At 47.9% G+C, this 18,001-nt stretch overlaps 5 protein-coding genes across 5 annotated transcripts; 2 read left to right on the top strand and 3 right to left on the bottom strand.

The window, feature by feature from the left end:
- Positions 1–2,547: 2,547 nt before the first annotated feature.
- Positions 2,548–6,375, top strand: EYB26_005823 (uncharacterized protein; the record flags this gene model as incomplete). Its single annotated transcript, XM_054265103.1, has 1 exon — positions 2,761–6,375. The coding sequence occupies one exon, from the start codon at positions 2,761–2,763 to the stop codon at positions 6,373–6,375; it is 3,615 nt and encodes a 1,204-aa protein (XP_054121078.1).
- A 505-nt stretch (positions 6,376–6,880) lies between these two features.
- EYB26_005822 (uncharacterized protein) lies at positions 6,881–10,564 on the bottom strand (the record flags this gene model as incomplete). The annotated part of the gene is made up of 1 exon (XM_054265102.1): positions 6,881–10,564. One exon carries the CDS (start codon positions 10,562–10,564, stop codon positions 6,881–6,883), a length of 3,684 nt encoding a protein of 1,227 aa, XP_054121077.1.
- Positions 10,565–11,742: 1,178 nt separating this feature from the next.
- On the bottom strand, positions 11,743–13,937 carry EYB26_005821 (uncharacterized protein; the record flags this gene model as incomplete). The annotated part of the gene is made up of 2 exons (XM_054265101.1): positions 11,743–13,805; positions 13,877–13,937. 2 exons carry the CDS (start codon positions 13,935–13,937, stop codon positions 11,743–11,745), a joined length of 2,124 nt encoding a protein of 707 aa, XP_054121076.1.
- A 400-nt stretch (positions 13,938–14,337) lies between these two features.
- Positions 14,338–16,113, bottom strand: EYB26_005820 (uncharacterized protein; the record flags this gene model as incomplete). Its single annotated transcript, XM_054265100.1, has 8 exons — positions 14,338–14,821; positions 14,873–15,104; positions 15,160–15,201; positions 15,255–15,368; positions 15,423–15,465; positions 15,534–15,678; positions 15,750–15,877; positions 15,937–16,113. The coding sequence occupies 8 exons, from the start codon at positions 16,111–16,113 to the stop codon at positions 14,338–14,340; spliced, it is 1,365 nt and encodes a 454-aa protein (XP_054121075.1).
- A 595-nt stretch (positions 16,114–16,708) lies between these two features.
- Positions 16,709–17,993, top strand: EYB26_005819 (uncharacterized protein; the record flags this gene model as incomplete). Its single annotated transcript, XM_054265099.1, has 4 exons — positions 16,709–16,726; positions 16,786–16,865; positions 17,066–17,261; positions 17,481–17,993. The coding sequence occupies 4 exons, from the start codon at positions 16,709–16,711 to the stop codon at positions 17,991–17,993; spliced, it is 807 nt and encodes a 268-aa protein (XP_054121074.1).
- Positions 17,994–18,001: the final 8 nt, after the last annotated feature.

Below are 18,001 nucleotides of genomic sequence, written 5' to 3'. Positions count from 1 at the left end.
AGCCACGGACCAAGTGGCGCCTATCAACAACCCCGGAATATGACGGAAATAAAGTTTTGGTTATGTTGCGAGGCCTCGAGGGATAAGGCAGAGATGCATCATCTGCCTGAGGCTGTGGATTCCGAGGGCGTGTATTGGCGGGGTACATACATGCATGGTAAGACATCAGACCGTTGGGGTAGTCAGGGTTTTGTAGGGTTAAACCTAACCACATCACGTAGTTACCAGATTGATTGGCAATGAGCTTAGTCACAGTTGTTTCTTTTAGAAAGTTCAGCTTGCTTCCTCGTGATGTTCACGCATATTGGGGCTGATAATGATATACGGGGTGAGAATGTCGGGAACTACGGAAACTTCGGATGATTGATGCTATTTATGTACATTTGCCTTGGTTCAATGGCTTGTTTACGGAAAAGGCAGACTCCGGATATCCATTGCTCCTTGATCTCATTTTCTAGCCAGGTAACTAACTTATCAAGAGGTTGCTGTTGTTGTGGATATTCGAGCCAGCCAATGAAGGATGCGTCTGAATTTCTATCAGGCGCTAGTCCATATTTGGCTAACATGGTCATGTGATATATATCGCGGCTGCGCGGCAGATAAGCGCGTAGATCATTTCTCCTCCACATCAGCCAACAACATACGTCCAATATCAATCGATCACAGCTGTCGGTATCATATCTGCACCCTGAACTAAGATGAATAGAGAACAGGTTATGTGACAGTAATCCCATGGCATAAGAAATTCAGACAATGCTACCGCGGCGTGCGCCCTCAAGAGGCTCTCATCTCCGTCAGGTCAGCGCCGCTAGCCTGGGGAGCAACTCATCCATTGCCTCTCCACCACCCCAAGGGACGTCAACCGCCAACTTGAGAATCGATAATTCCTTCTCTGGTGGGCCATGGCGAAAAGTCTGTACACTTTGGATTCATGATGAGTATTTTTCCAAGGATGACTTCTTATTCAACAACTCCGCATTCAATGACTCCGGAATCAGCCCAGGCGATATTCTTGAAGTCATTGGAATAGACTCAAACTCTGATCTGACTTCAAGAAAGCTGAATGAGAGCGGCTTTGAGAGCGACGGTAACCTAAACTCCAATGCTCGTTCAAAGTTCTCCTCGCCCGCTCAGCACAGATGTCTCTTTATCGTGAAGCCGATGCCACAAGATGTCAAACAACGGAGTCCAAAATTGGAGCTTTCTATAAATCGCTCCGTTGCCAACATCTTTGGGTTCAAAAATGGCTGCCATGTACTCATATCACATATCGAGCGCTCCCAATGCTCGGCGTCTCATGTGGACATTTCGTTCCGCGACCAGTACCTGGTGCGCGCGGATATGTGGAGATTAGTCACTTCCGAATTGGTCAATAAGACTGTCTACAAAGGGCAAAAAATCGTCTTCATGGGGAGCATCAGAGCAACAGTGAAAAATATATTCATCGGGGGAAAGAAGGTCCTTTCTGGATATTTTGCTCCCAACACAATTCCTGTTTTCCGAAGCGAAGCGGCAAGATATGTCGTGTTCATCCAAATGGCAAGGGAGATGTGGGATTTCGATGCAGAAGGCACCGGAGATATCCTGTTTAGCAGGGTTATCAACGGGTTTTTGCCCGAACTCTTCAAGCGCTGGGCAAATATCGATGCCAAACACCTGGTGACTATCGTTCTGTTCACCCGAGTAGAATACGACTCAGTTTTGGAAAACGGAATGAAGCCGTTGGGCGGCTTGAAGACGAGCAAACATGTTTCTACCAGGGACTTCTATCGAGTTGTTGTCAACGATATTGCAAGTGGTCATTGGACAACAATTCTAGACGAGCTCAAAGCAAATTTTAGAACATTTTTGAGAGATGTCATGATTCAAAGCTTTCCCGGCACCGATAGTCTAGGCAATGACGGACGGCCATCGATATCAGGCCATCCTGCATCTGCCATCAAAGGAAACATGCTCGAGGCCATTCACTTGGCGACATCATATTTATCGAATGAGAATATTGATCGTGACTTGGCTCGTACTGGTCACTCGATTGTTGTGATAACTCCTGGTACTGGACTATTTGAAGTTTCATACGAAGCTTTGGCCGCTACCACTGACGCTGTAACAAACATGGGAATCGCAATCGATCTGGTTAGCTTAAGTCCAATGCCGCTTCACTCTGTGCCTCTGTTCAAATACAGAACTCCCGACAATAGTTCACACGATTCTCACACGAAAAATTTTCGAGGCATAAATAATCTGGGAGCCGAGTCTTCTATTCCGGGCTTCAGTAGTAGATCACCGCCTGGGTCTTTGAGAAATTCAGAAATTAGACCAGCCATACGCCCGTTGTCATCGCAGGACACCTTACCCGCACACTCAAAAGAGTGGAATTATGGAATCCCGCATTGGTTGGATATCTCTTTTTGGAACCCGGCAACCTATAAAGAGGGTCGTCGTATTACTAAAAACGATTTGAATGCTCCAATTCCATTCACGGTTAGCAAAAAGTACAAGACGTTCGTGCCACGGGTGCGGTTGTACGAGATCCAGATGATGGGCATCATGGAAAGCGAACAGTCGAACATATCGATTCCGTATCTCTCGGAAAAGAACTTTGGCTTTCAAAGGGGTGAAAGTCACTCCGTGGATATGTATCCAGATGCACTTTCGCCCAGACTTGGCAAGCAATCACAATCTCCGAGCTCCTCGTTTCAAGCTCAATTGAGTGACAGTCTGAGACCAGAAGTCTTTCTACAAAGTTTCACAAACTCTAAGATGTTAATGCTGAATAGTCCAGCAAAACGTCAAAAGAAAGTGACAAACTGGATGGATGAATATGATGAGAATGTCTTCCGCCCAACTCCCAAGAGACATCATCACACCCGCAAGAATACGAAACCTCGACGGCTACTTGAATCTAAGAATCATGTTGCTCGTGCAGATCGCTCCTCTGTGCGGTCCATTACAAGTCCAAGAGATCATGGATCTCTTGATTTGGAACGGTCACCATCGACGCAATTGAGTCCTCGCAGCCGAGATGCAGTAATATCGCCTCAACCCGCACCTCCTCCTCGGCCAAAGGACCAGCAGCCGATAAAACCGGCAATAAAAACACATAAGACACCTAGGATTTCACGAACAATTAGCTTTGCTCTCCGGGGGCTCGGTGTCGGCGTTCCACGAGCTCAGGCTAGTACAGGCGTCAACGCAGAACACGCGTTAGGCCGCGCTACCCCAGCAAAAATTACATCTTCTGCTAGTATTTCCGATATTGAGAGCTCACCAAGACCTCCCTCTTCTACTCTGGACGATAACTCTTCGATAGTGAGCATAGAATTACCACCTCGCTCCATTACACCTAGGAAGTCTACAGAAACCGTGAACATGCCCCAGCCATTATCAATCACTCAGGCGAGACCGATATCTATCAAAAGCATCAGTAGAAAATCAATCGATGGATCTCACGATGACCGTATCAACACCGAGGCACCATTGCCCACAGCTGTAGAGATGCTTATGGAAGCGGGTACTCATAGGGCAAGTCAAGGGCCCTTCCCTATGAAAAGAACCGGCCCTCAAAGACCTGGGCCCAGGTTTGAGATTACAAGATCTCGCGACCCGCCTACCGGAGTATCGCCAATTCGAACACTCACTCCGTGGGTCAGGTCGATCAATCCCTCGAATACTCCAAGAGCTTCGTTAAGAGATGCGAGCTGGTTTGGCCGCTGGCAACATGCTTATCCGCGACCGCCGCATGTCGCTGTGGTGAAATGGAAGAGTTTGAAGACTCCAGCAATTCTGCCCCTGACAACAGAAGAATTTCCTACTTCCAAGGAGCTAGCGGCCAATTACCTCGAGACACCATATCGAGTCTTTCCCAACGACGACCATGATACTAATGAAACTTCGAGATCTCAGGAAGACATATTGCGCGATATGGTAGCTCTCCGTCTCTCTCATGGCTTCCAAATCGTCATTGGAGGCGCCGTCGCAGAAGCATTCGGCGAACCTTCGCTAGAAGCGCTGAATGTCTTTGACCCAAAACGTCTAGGTCAGGAAGATGCAACGGTTGTCCTTTCAAAAGGCAACGTTGTTCATAGACTATCAAGCGTTGCTGGCGGTGAGATTGAAGTCACAAGATTCACGCGCCTTTCCAATTCGTCAAACTTCGACAAGGGCGATTCCCATACTTACACCCATGCCATCCGCACAATCTTGTCCAAGAAGTATGAATTGACCGATGTAAAACTTGTGTCATCGTTGGACGAGTACAACTGGAATTATGCCGACAATTACATTGCAGGCCATCGAGACCATTTGACGGATCCGGCGAGACAGCTACGATTCTGGCGAATTCGATTTGTGCTGATTCCCTTACGTCTGCCTCCCAACGCCAGACGTCACATCCAGTCTTTCAATGAGGACAACGAGGAAGAAATTCATCTACTCGGCATCAGTCAGTTGACCTCACTATGGCAGCGCAATAAATACATACCGGCAGACGATAAACGATTTCAGTCACATGGTCGGACACAGAAGGATCCGAATCCGTTGAATATTCTTTACCAGACCCAAGATCCTTCGGATATGGTAGGAGCTGAGCTTGAAAGACTGTTGCTCACTGACCCCGGACTTGACAATGCTCCAGCCCAGCTTCTGCCCGAATCAGAACTACTCGACCGATCTGACTTCGGCCCAGGATCGCTAATGGACCTTGCACAAATCATGCAAGGCGAAACAGGTGTGCGGTTGATGGATCGAGGATGGCATTTTCGACTTCATTATAGCTGTTTTATAGGCTCCGAGTTCACAACATGGCTTGTCCAAACGTTCAGAGATATAGACAGTCGAGACGAAGCCATCAAGTTCGGAAACGAGCTTATGAAATTGGGGCTGTTTGTCCATGTGGAAAAGAGACACAACTTCAGAGACGGCAACTATTTCTACCAGATCGCCACGCAATATCGGGTTTCGCGTCCTGAGTCGAAGAGTGGTTGGTTCCCAGGTCTCACCGGAAGATCGGACTACTCAGTACCTCCCACACCAACTGGAGAGGTGCCGCGAGATTCTCCTTCAGTCGATGCCTCCAAACCCGAGGTTTCAAGCGAGACGGTCACATCAAGAATGAATACTCCATCAAAGACCAAGAACAAAATGACGGTCATGCTCTCCAAATCAATGAAGTACGATGTCAATCCTCGCAAGCGTTCAAGCCGACCAGAAGTCGTGGACCTGCATTACGACAGATTACACAACCCAGAGAATTGCTTCCATATTGAGCTGAGCTGGATGAGTGCAACTGCCAAGTTGATCGATGATGCGGTCACTCAATGGGCCTCACTAGCAGATAGATACGGACTCAAGCTCGTGCAAGTACCGATCGCAGAAGCGGCAGCTATCGTCAAAACGCAAACATTCAGAAAACTCTACCGCGTGAAACTGAGCGTTGAACCGCCGCCTCCACCTTCTAGATCACTTTCATTTGGCGCGACGACTTTTGCGCAACAAGGTAGACCTGATAAACATTTCTACCACAAGGCACTTTTGCGAAAGTTTGATTTCGTTCTGGATTTCGAGGCGGCATCTGCATTTTCACCGGATGTAGAAGTTCTGTATTCGTGGGGCAAACCAGAGTATAACTATACGCAATACATTCATCGATCAGGGTGCCTCCTCGCTCAGATATCTGACGAAGGAGAACTACTCTTCCTCGCAAATCGTCTATTTAGCACAAAAGGTGCAGCCGGCCGAGATGCAACGCACCACAAATTCGATCATCGAAACGGCGATTTCCATCGCCCTCGTACAAACACCTACACCTACGATCCCATGTTCTCCCCACGCTTATCACCACTCATCCGTGCCACCGCAGACCCTTCCACCTCATCTTCCATCCCCTCATCATCCTCAAACAACAACATCCCGTCCCTAACCATCAACCCACCCACCTCCTCCCTTACCAGTTTTCCTACAGCTTCCATCGACTCCGCAAACCTCTACAAAACTCCCGAAAACCTTAAAACCCAAATCGAAGAATTCTGCGCCGACCCCATCCGTCTCCAGCAATTCTACGCCGAAGCACATCTCCGCTCTACTTCAACGCGTATTGGACCAACTCCCGTGCCACCGTCGAGTGTTCCGCACCCGGCGCTTGAGGCTTCAATACCGTCGCTGGAGTTGCCGGCTAGTGTGTTGGGACCTCATATTTCGCCGCCCGCGCAGTTGGAGACGCAGTCTTTTTCGAGGAGTAAGGTTTTGCGCAGTTCTGATTCCATGGGGTCGCCGCTTAAGATTGCGCTGGATGCAGGGACTGTTACTACGGAAGAGAGAAAGGAGGAGGAAGGGAAAGAAGTGGAAACTACTCCGACCGAGAATGATAGGGAGGATTGAGATTTTGGTAAGCCGTAAGAGGAGGAATATATCTGGTCATGTGTTGTATGTGTGTGAGAAACCGTGTATAGACTTAGTGCTATGTGGGACTATCTAGTTACACCTTTTTGTATATTTTGGAAATTTGATACCCTCCCTTAATCGTCGTTGATACTACATCTAGGATCTTACCTAGAAAGATAGATCTACGTAACAAGTTACTACGAGATAGAATATGCATGTACGATACTGTAAATTCCAGAATAAATTAGGTAGATCGACGCTCGAGTAACGACATAGCAAATTCGAATGAAACATGCTGGCAGTAATAAAAGTAGTAATAGTCGATATAAAATACACCAAGAATGTAAAAATAGAGATAAACAAACGCAAAAATCATATGGGTATCAATAGATGACGGCCGTTATCAGTGACAGTATGTCAGTATTCAGAAAACGAAAAGAGAAAGTTGGGAAAGAATAAACAAGCAAGAACCAAAAAGTAGGATGATTGTCGATAGGCCATTCTAGAGGGCTTCCTCGATATCAAGGAGCCATTTTCGGACTCCCTCGCGGAGAGTGTTATCCTGGATGACAGTAGGACGGCGCTTTCCATCCTTGTCGGTGGTTTCGTCATTGCCCATGAACTCAGAGTCGCCTTCTTCGCGGCAGTGGATTTCTGTGACGCTACGAGCGACTTCTTCAAGGGCACCGAGGACAGTCTTACGACACTCGTTTCGCGGCACCTCGACGGTGTGGGCGTGCGGGGGCTCATCAGACGGTCGTTCATCGGACCGCCCGTTTCTATGAGGCGATGCTGACCTTGAGTGTGCCAATGATGACTGTCCACTTTGTACGAGAACTCGTTCAACTGCGTCAACCAATGTTCCGTCAACATCCATGACGGGCTCTTCGATGAATTTGTACTCTGTGTCATTGGGATCAACGAGGTCGGTAAGCGCTGCAGAGGAATTCTTCTGTCTTCCATTAAAGAAGCCGGTCAGGTGAGATGTAGAGGATACATTGTCGGATGTTTGCCGAGGTGTGAGGAGCGGGGGAGTACTAGTGTCACCGCTACCCAAGCTGGCAGCATAATTAGTGATACCTCGACGTAGAAGACGCAATCGTTTGACCGTAAAAGTTCGCGTGTCGGCAGTAAGAGTGCTAGCAACCTCCACCCATCGATCGGTGATGTTCACACTCTCAGGGTCCATACCGGCAGCAGATGCGTGCGAATATGGTTCTCCTAGCATGGCACGCTTGACATCAGCCTCGATGCCGTGATACGGTCTGACGGCCTGAAGCAGGAAATCTTCATGGAAGTTTTTGAGCCACCCAGCAACATTCAAATTTGAGCCCTCGCCATCTCGAAGTCCTGAGTTCATGTTAGAAAAGCTACTATGTATCGAGCCTGACGCATCCATGCTTGTGATGGAAGTTCGCGCCTTCTTCGGAGATGCAATAGTAGAGTCGTTCGAAGAAGACAACGACAAAAAGCCGCGTAATGGAAGATCGACGTCAACCACGCCGTCATCGCCCTGAACTGAAAGCTTCAATGGCGACTCCTTGACATGTTCTGTGGGGACCATTTCCGGTTCGTTTTGGTCAAGAGAAAGTCTTGCACTAGCTGAAGAGTGAGGAATAGAAATAGTTTCAGTTGCGGAAGACGGCTTCGCTGGTATGCCCGAGGTCAATGGCTCGGATTGCAAATTTTCTTGGTTGTCATCGTCGTCATCAACCAGTACTTCCGAAAGACGACGACCCGCTGCACGCTGGGCTACGGAGCTTCGGCGACTCGAAGTGATTTTGTCAGGTTCTCCAATGGAATCTGATCTTCCAGACCAGAGTCCGGAGATGAGGCTGTTAACCCACTTTCCACCAGCCGCGGGATTGCTTCCATTGGAATTGGTGCTAGACGTTTCGCTCCGGCGTAGGTTTTGTAGTAGCTTAGCCGAAGCATAACTATCGGTTTCATCAGCACTAGTTAGGTTCGCATGGCCGCGTAAAGGTTGCTGCCGAGACGCAAAATAAGCGACAGGAACTGCTGTATCATTGGTTGTCGTTGACGTTGTAGCTCGTGTGCGGGCTTCATTCGCACTTATTGGTAAACCCAGGGTACGGATAGATCGAACGTCAGAGCCTCTTCGATTATGTGCATACACCTGCTCACTGGGCAAGACGCTCTCCGGCTCATCGGACGCCTTGTGAGTAGTCTCACTGGATGACACGCTAATGGATCTTTGATGAGGCGCAATTTCCTCTGCGTTGAACCTCTGAGCTTGTGCTCGTCTGTTGATTCTGCGACGAAGAGATTCCTGTCGTAGTAGAGGAAAAGTTGGCGGGCTCTGCGAAAGTGGTCGAGCCGAAGTGGACGTGCCCGGACGCAGGGGCGAGTTCATAAAATCGACGCGATGCTTAGCAGGTAAAAAGGCAGACAGAATGAAGATTAGGCGTCTCGCAACCATCTTGTTATCGGATATGATGACCGTGCGATTAGCAATCGTTGGCTCGGAATCTTGCTGCGCTTTTTGTTGCATTTGATGACGCCTTCGGTACCATTCAGGGCCAATCGCATTGAGCCACTCAGTGTGATTACCCAAAAAAGCTGTAATGAGAACGAGGAAGAACAGTCCATGTTCTTTATCAGCCATAAGGCGAGCTATCCAGCGGGCCTCTTCGCGCCATACACCCCATCTGCTCTGGCCAAGGATAACGCGTGGTATCCGCAGAGCTGCCGAGATTCTCTGCGCGTTCAAGAGTAACTCTTCTTTAAGTTTGCTGTTGTGCGCAAGAACATTTGGGCGAAGTTGAATAATGGTTTGATTGGTTCTTTGCATATTTGGCGGCTTCAGAGGCTTTGGTGCATTGGCTGTTTGAGCTTCAACCTTCTTTAGCAATATCAATATCTCCTGTCGAGCTAACTTTTCCAGATACGTCAAGGTCCGAGTAATCACATCCCAGCGGTCCACCAGGAGATCAATTCTATCGTCTAGGTTCGCATTTTGTGAAGAGTTGTCGTCGAGGAATGCGCTGCTCCAATGTGGGTCTGAATCTAAAGAGAAAGACATCTGTTTCTGGCCCTCAGGTACATGAGTGCTGAGTCGTGACATTGGTCGGCCATTATTTCGTGCTGCTAAGGGTATTTGGATAGTGATGGCAACTGCATACATGGGTGTTTTCTTTTCCTTCACTTTGCGGCGTCTAGTAAGGTCAGGAAAGGGAAACCCAGATTCTGGCATCCCTTCGATGGGTAGCGAGCTAGGCGGGTCAGAGGGCTCTACCGATGGGTCGCGAGACTCTGGCAGATTGACGCTAAACATCCTGGTAATGAGGATAGTAACACGAGATGAAGACTTGTTTTCTTGCGGCAAGAAATATCCCACTTGCGGTTGCGTTCCTGAAGAATATGTCCGTGCAAGGGGATTGCGGGGTTTATGTCGACTGGCAAGCGTATCGACTTCACGAGGGGCAGGCGAAGATGCTAGAGTACCCTCAGACCCTGAGTCCGTCGACAGAATGTGCATTTTAGTTGAGGACCCTCTGTAACTAAATGCACTACTTCCAAATATGCAATTGAGCAACCCGCTATCACTGCTCTCCGGGACGATTCGATTGTGATATGGTTCGAGAATGCCTTCGCCGGGAGAGATAACTGAACTGATAGAGCTTCGGCCGCGGGCGCGACTAAAAGCTCCTCCAGTCAAAGGCGAGGTGACCTTTCTTGCGCTAGCAGCTTGTGCGAGTGAGCCCGCCTCGATAAGAGGAGACTGATTTGTCTGTATGGACCCTCTACGGGAAAGCGAAGCCTGCGACAAACTTGACGTTCGCGAGTGTCGGCCACCTAGTGAGTCGAAGACCTGGGGGTCTAATCCCAAGCCCTGAGTGGAAGAAGCAGGGGTTCCCCTCGAGTCAAGCAGTATACACGGGTCATCCCGATCTCCAATAGCATTCTGCGCAATTATGATCCGAAAATCCTTGATTGCATCCAGATCAAGTCCACCGCGGTCATCGTAACCACCAGCGCTCGAGGCATTAGGAGAATTAAAGCTTGTCTGAAAAGCATGTGCGGAATTGGAGGATCGGTGGAGTGACCGAGGGTCAGGGAATAGAAGTCCGGATGTGTGCTCTTCCTCGGTGACGGACTCAAGAACAGCAGGATTTCGTGAGCCGTACGAGCCGGTACTGAAAGTACTCAGCAAACGGCCGAGCATGGTGACTGACAATAGCAATCCCGAGGACGCCGGGATACCGAATGGGTTCAGAAATCGAAGGGTAGAAGCAAGTAATGACGATCGATGCTCGTGGGTCTAACGTTGATTCTCCATTGTGGTCAGGAGAACGGAAACAAAGAGGTTACCAGCCCCTCCTCATTCACCGCAGTAATTCTGCGAATTGAAGTGACAATGCGATGGTGTAGATTCCGATGTTGTGACAACCTAAGCCGAGCCGTGCGTAGCTATTGGTGGAATCCAGGCGAGGTACAGAGCCGAATTGGGAGCGAGCAAGACGAACGCGAGTGCTCTGACTGCAAACACCCGATACCCTCGAGGGAGACAAGTATCAATAACAGTAATTAACGAAATGGAAATGAGGTTCAATTCACTCAATGGGTCGGGTCCAAGCGGAGAGGAGGAGGATATGAAGTAATGGGAGACCGGATGGAAGGGCGGTGAAGGACTTCACTAATTGGGAAGTTCCCCACGCGGACTTATTGACTAAGCAGGCCCTCTGATTGGCCCAGCTCGTGTCTAGGCATGCCCTAACTGGCCTGCCAACTGACAAGCAAGATCCCAGCAGAACAGCAGAACTCTCGATAGGCTGTCCAGTGCGGCACATGCTCATGCATGCTGCGTGTAAGCAAGCCTCATGCAGATGGACAGAAGACGCAATGATGCCTCCAGAGTGCATTCTTCCTTTGGACCGTGGGGCTGCCCAACCTGGAGGTACATGCTCCTTTAGCCATGTACTACGGAGTATGGCAGCTCGGTGAATACTTGATCTGACGCTTTTTTCTACACAGATTCAATGAGTGACGCCAGGGTAGGACGTGCTCGTGTTCGTGTTTCAATATTCTTACCGACACCCTAATCCGACTGATCGGAGAGTACCGAGACTAAGGATCCCGTGTAACTATCTGAGTTCTACCCAGTGCAACATTTTTGCATGAAGATAGACATCGCCCTTGATATGCGGTAAAGGTAAACACGACTCATGAAAACTCTCGGATACGTGTTCTCGTTGCTGTGGCCAGCGTTGAGCGCTAAGGAACTTTTTATATGTACACAAAACTATCAACAAATCGAGCCCATACTATGAAACCCCAGCGCCGATCCATGTAAACTGACATATCTCTATAGCAAAATTGAGGACAATCAGATAGATGTTGTCATCAAACCTTCGTTGTCTTGCTTTTGACTCGTGCAACCAATTTCTTCAAATCCACATCCTCGGCTGGATCTTCTCGCTTCGAAGAAGTTTTCTTTTGCTTTTTCGATGTCTCGGTCGGAGCATCATCATCCGCACCGCGCACTCGCCGACGCTTTCGGCCTTCTTCCAAAAGCGCCTTCATTCCCGAAGTAGCCTTGAACTTGGGGTTCGTTGGATCAATGGCGAATTCGTGGCTCTCAAAAAGGTTGGCAAATCGAGGATCTGCGACATCTAACTGGAAATCATCTCCAGCGACAGGTTCTTGCTCTTGCTTGGATTTTCCCTTCTTGCCCTTCTTACGAGCTTTCTTCTCTGCTTTCTCAATCTCATTCATGTCGAAATGTGACATTCCCGCTGACTTATCATCAACCATAAGAAGCTCGAGCTCGGCACGCTTTGCAGAGGCGGCAGCTTCTTCGGCAGCCTTTTCTTCGCGCTTTTTCTGTCTTTCTTCCTTGCGTTGGGAATTCTTAACCTTGCTCTCGGGTTCATCAAAGAATGGATCATTGAAGCCTAGATCCTCTTCGGCAGCTTTATGTTCATCTTCATCGTCCTTGGCACCGTCAGCTGTTTCACCCTTCTTCTTCATCTTCTCCTTTCTCAGTTTCTTGCGCTCTCGCTGTTTGCGAATATACTTCTCCACGGTGGTCTCTTCGATCTCTGGTTCGTTCTCAAAAATAGACTCCCGAGCTGGCTCACCAGCTAGACCCGATGTAAAAGTGATTTCCATATCGCCAACAGGTCCTTTTGATTTGGATTTCGAGGGCGCAACAGACTCCTCACCTAATCCAAGTAGTGTGCGCATCCGTTGCCGTTCCGCATCCTTCTTTGAGAGACTCGTTGTTTTGCTGGCAGTGGCATCGACAACCTCCAACGGTTCTTCATCTTCATCGTCAGAAGTGTCACTTGCTAGGTAGGCTTTCAAATCATTCTCTTCAATCTCTCGTCGTCCGCCTTTGAACGCTTTTGCTTGCGCATCCTTTCGAGCCTTGTCGTCCGCGTCCCACGTAAGCTTAACCTTGCTATGCTGGAGGGCATCTGTCACGAAGTCGGTAGGTTTATAGCCATCGGGCATACGATCGCACTGCTCCCGTGGCTTGTCATCTGAAAAGTCGGTGTCGTCAGGAACAAACCGTAGGTCAAAGAAATTGGCGCTAGTAAGATATTCCGTGCCATCAACTGCATCATACACCTCCTTCGCGGTGTCCTTCGACGAGAACTCTATAATGGCGTAAAAATAGCGTAACCGCTCCAATTGATACTGGCGTAGTTGTGTGGTATTGAACTCGGCACCCTCGTCCTCCTTCAGGATTGACTTCTTGATGGCTTCATCCTCCTCTTCAGAGTCTTCATGTTCCTCGTAATCATCCTCATCCTCTGAATCGGCTTTGGATGCAAAAATCTCTTTGGGTGGACCTTCCATTTCTTCTCTCTCCATCCTCTCCTTGCCGAATTCACTCGGATAGATTGCAACCCTCTTTATACGACCGCTGGCTGTAAAACTCGAAAACACCGCCATTAAATCTTCGGCTCGAATATTATCCCAATCAAGATTGACAACGGCAATTCGATTCGTCACTTCTCCAAGCGGAACGTCCGATTGCTGTTTATCAGGAAATTCGACCTCTTCTGCTGCCGCATCCTCCTCGTCTTCCTCCTCGTCTTCCTCCTCATCTGAAGATTCTTCTGAAGACGACGACTCCGAAAACCCGCCATCACGCGCTGGATCATAATCCCTCTTATTCGCCTTTTCTAATTCCTTCCTAACTTCATCATCATCGTCAACACTGACTTGGGATGCGTTATCGACCTCTTCATCTTCTTCCAATTGGTAAAATTTCTCGAGCTGCTTTTTGGTATCGTCTCGCTTCAATTTGCGGCCGTATCGGTCTACTGCAGCGTTTCTGGAAAAGTCTTTGTCACGCAGCATGTGCGAGAAACGTTTGTCGAGTTTGACATGGGTGTGACGTTTGCTGGGTAAGCGGTATCGAGGGTCACTCTGAATGTTCGCGAAACGCTTGTCGGCTGGAGGATATGGAGTTAGTATACATACGGTATATATCGCATGTACAAAAAAAGGGAGTATCGAGACTTACTGATAATCACATCGGCGTTGGCCTTGTTACTGCGTTTCCCTTTCTTGTTGGAGTCCGCCATCTTGACGAACAATGAAAGGAAACGGGGGAAAATCTAGTCCTTCCGCTGTTTATAAGAACAGATAGTCACAATTTTTTCAATGAAACACAGTCGATAACTTCGTAAATAATGTGTAATCGGACAATATGTTGCTTGGTAGGGAAATAGCCTTCGGATGGTCAATGTTCAAAGACTGAGGATATTTTTTTGAAGTTGGTCCGTGCACTTATCACCGATAATAAGAACCGCCCAATCAGAGCAAGATTGCCTTTTACATGAACATTGAGAAAAGTAATGTAAAACACAGTCCTAAGATACAATGATGAATTCAAATGCTATGCTATATGCTCCTCAGCCGTTAAATACATGCAAGGTATGCCCTATTTACAGCCATTCCTTATTCGAAGTCCAGTTCGACATACTAACAGCCGAAGTACCTCTTCTCCATCCATCGTGGCTCCTCCTCTTCTTCAATGCGTCCAACCACAACCTTGATGTCAGGATACACGGCTGTTAGTCGTTGCAGTCCCCATTTCCCTGCAGCACAAGTAACAAATATTATCCTGTGTTCCTGTACGCCGTGATCAATCAAGACTCGCACTGCCATCAACGCGGCACCTCCGGTGGTCATTTGAGGATCGAGTAGGATTACAGTAGAGTGAGTCTCAATCTTGGGTGGTAACTTGAGGTAATGAAGCTCAGGAGCCGACATTTGCTTATTCATTTGAATGAGAACTCTGCCAGTGATGCAGTCGGGTATAGTTCGTTTTAGGGCTGTTTCCAGACATGAACCACCCCTCAATATGGCGACTGCAGAGACTGTGCCAGCCGGTAGTACCCCGTGATACACCTCTTGATTCGGTGTCTTGACAACCGCGGAGGTATAATCCATACAGTCCAGAGCTCTATCCACGGATTATTAGTACTAAATCATGACCAGTGTGTGACCTGATTACCTTTCGATCAAAAGCGACGCTAGTCGATCAAAATAGAATACGAAATCGACTTGTTCAGTTGACGGATCCTGCAGAATGGTATGCATTCCCTTGAGTTGAGAAGTTTGTTCCACAACCAAGACATTCGGTGAGAACTCTTCTTCTGCTGCCAATTTTCGCAGTTTCTCAAGATCAGCACTGTGCTTCTCGGATTTCTCGTCTAGGCGTCTTCTGATATGCTCAACCACCATTCCTGCAGCTGATTAGTTTGTGCATTCGATTGTTGTTCTTGTTTGATGGATGGTTACCAATAGCTGTTTTGTTTTCGATGCCTCTTGGAATGATGATATCTAAAGAGCTTTAGCAAAAGAGGATCAATGAATCAGAAAGGAAAAGGACTAACCCGATATCTGTCGTTGCGGCTCAACATATTTTGTGTATGATGGCTTGACAAACTTAAACCATTGCTTGATGACGCCTTCAATATCTCGTCCTCGTTCCTTTACATCACGTAGAACTGCATTGTAGTGTTAGTCATGATGATCCAGTGCATTAGGGACGATCGACATACTTCTTCGGCCGAGGCATACGTCCATATCAGCCTCAACAAAGATCTAGATTGATATCAGCTGGAATCCACAGATATAACACAATATAGTGATACCAGAATTGAATATCATACCTTGGCATCAAGCATCTCATTGATTCTAGGATCATGCAACGCTAGGATGCCCTCGAGTATAAGCACGTGAGGGGAATACAAAGGCGTTGTCTCTTTCTGACGCTGATGTTCTTTGAACGAGTAGACTGGTATGTTTGCCCTCTTACTAAGAATCAAGCGACTATATAAGCCCCCCCATCCAATGTAGACGATAAGCAAGTGGTTAAATAAACTCACCCCTGCTTCAAGTCTCTAAGGGTCTGAACCAGAACGTCAAAATCAATTGACTCGGGACAATCAAAGTCATATTCATTCTGATGTGCTTTCTTATGGTCCTCAGGGCCCAAAGACTTGTAAAAAGAGTCCTGAAACAGTACTTGGTCAACAATCATCAGTGACGAAACCGAGACACGTGACACCTTACCATCACGAGAATCACCACATAGGGGAGATTAAGGGATCTAATAATCTCCATTGCAACTGAGGTCTTGCCAGATCCGGAGCTTCCAGCAATACCAATAATGCTCAGGTCCTCCCATGGCGGGGAATAGCCCTGCTTGAGGTTGGTGGCCGTCGAATAGATTGGAGGACGAGACTCCATGGTGCCGTGCACTGATAAGTGAATCTGAGATTGTGGAGAGAAGATATGGCGAGACAATGAGGGACAGACTAGAGTGACAAATATCCAATACACAAATCATGCATTGCTATCAACCCAGAAAAGAGTTTCGAGCGAACACATGATTTAGAGGCTTGAGAATGAGAATCTGAGTCTTCAATCCGTTGGATCAGGCCGGTGGAGCACAGATACAGAAGAGATTCTGCTGACACTTTACCCAAAACGGCAGACCAAAGATGTCAATTTGTGTGAGGCTGCAAGGCACCAAGGCACCCAGGCCACTAGGCTAGGCCCGCAGCTGTAGGATATTCCATCCAATCAGAGCCCTCACAAAGCTCTCAGGCGGCAGGCCAGAGACTCGGGCCGACTCTCGTGCCGACCTCAACAACCGCCTTTTTCTTCCAACCTCTCGCTTGTCTTCTTCTCTTCTCTTTTCCTCCTCATCACAAAATCTCTTCACGCGCCAACGTTGTTTTGGTAGCCCCATGGCTCCCGGTTCAACATCAAGCTAAGCGTCACAGTTGTTTTCCTGCCATCAATGAAATTATAATACTCTTTCTAACGTGTCGTGCAAGTCATGACCTCCACTAACCTAGTAGGTTACCTCCACTGTCCTCAATGAGGTCTGCAACCCAAGTTGCTGACTCTGGCTAGATGTCTCCAACACCTCCAACCACGATGCCATCATGGCAGCGTTTTGAGCGAAAGGTCGACGAGGTCAAGCCATCAAAAACGTGAGTTTTGTTACTTGTTTTTTCTGTTACTATCCCCTTGGCTCATACGCCACTCAAATGATGTGTCAAAATCAAGTTGGGAATCTCTCCGAAAATCTCGTGTAGGAAAATATGTTAACTTGCGTTACTGATATTACAAGCCCATTTGAAAATTTTTCATGGAATCATGTTTCTGGATTTCGACTGACTTGTTTGGACAGTGACATCAACTATCTCGTTATGGACTACCTCGTCACCAATGGCTACCCAGCAGCAGCAAAGCGATTTGCTGTCGAGGCTAATATCCAACCTAAGGCTGATATCGAGTCTATACAAGAACGAGTCGAGATTCGCGGTGCGATCCACTCGGGAGATATCCAGACAGCTATCGAGAAGATCAATGAACTAAGCCCTCAGGTAAGACATTCCCACATATTTTCCACCCCTTGCCCTACCTCTTTGTTGCTATGATTATATCAGTTTCATGCACCACTCATATACCCTTCGGGGTGTTGATGATAAAAACTCATCTTCAGTCCTCAGTATGAGCAACATAATGTATCTTTATGGATTTTTCATCATTCATCTTATGTCACGTCACTTTATTTATTGACTCGTGCTGACTTGCATCAACAGATACTAGACGAGAATCCCTCTCTCCACTTTTCACTGCTTCGTTTGCAGCTTGTAGAACTAATCCGCAGATGCACATCAACACCCGATGCAGATATCACACCTGCGCTCGAGTTTGCAACATCTCAGCTTGCTCCACGCGCACCTACGAATCCTCAATTTCTTGAGGATCTCGAGCGCACATTAGCACTTTTGATCTTCCCCTCAGAGAACCTGGCCCCTTCATTGGCCACTTTGTTGCAGCCGAACTTGCGTAAAGATATCGCCACAAAAGTCAACGAAGCAATCTTGAAGAACCAAGGTGCTCGTAAAGAAGCTCGCTTACGCAACCTGGTCAAGCTTCGGGCTTGGGCAGAGCAGAAAGCCAGAGAGATCAAACCCGCTGGACTTCCCGACCATCTGAGTATTGGACTTTATCCTGAGAAACAGCAAAGCACACATGAACACTCCTCCAACGGTAATTCGGACGATGCTATCATGGCGAATAATGGAGACATTGATCCCATGATGGCGTAAAGTCATGT

The sequence above is a fragment of the Talaromyces marneffei genome, chromosome 4 (genome assembly GCF_009556855.1).
Source record: "Talaromyces marneffei chromosome 4, complete sequence".
NCBI classification, from domain to species: domain Eukaryota; kingdom Fungi; phylum Ascomycota; class Eurotiomycetes; order Eurotiales; family Trichocomaceae; genus Talaromyces; species Talaromyces marneffei.
This window is presented reverse-complemented; position numbering and strand designations above follow the sequence as displayed.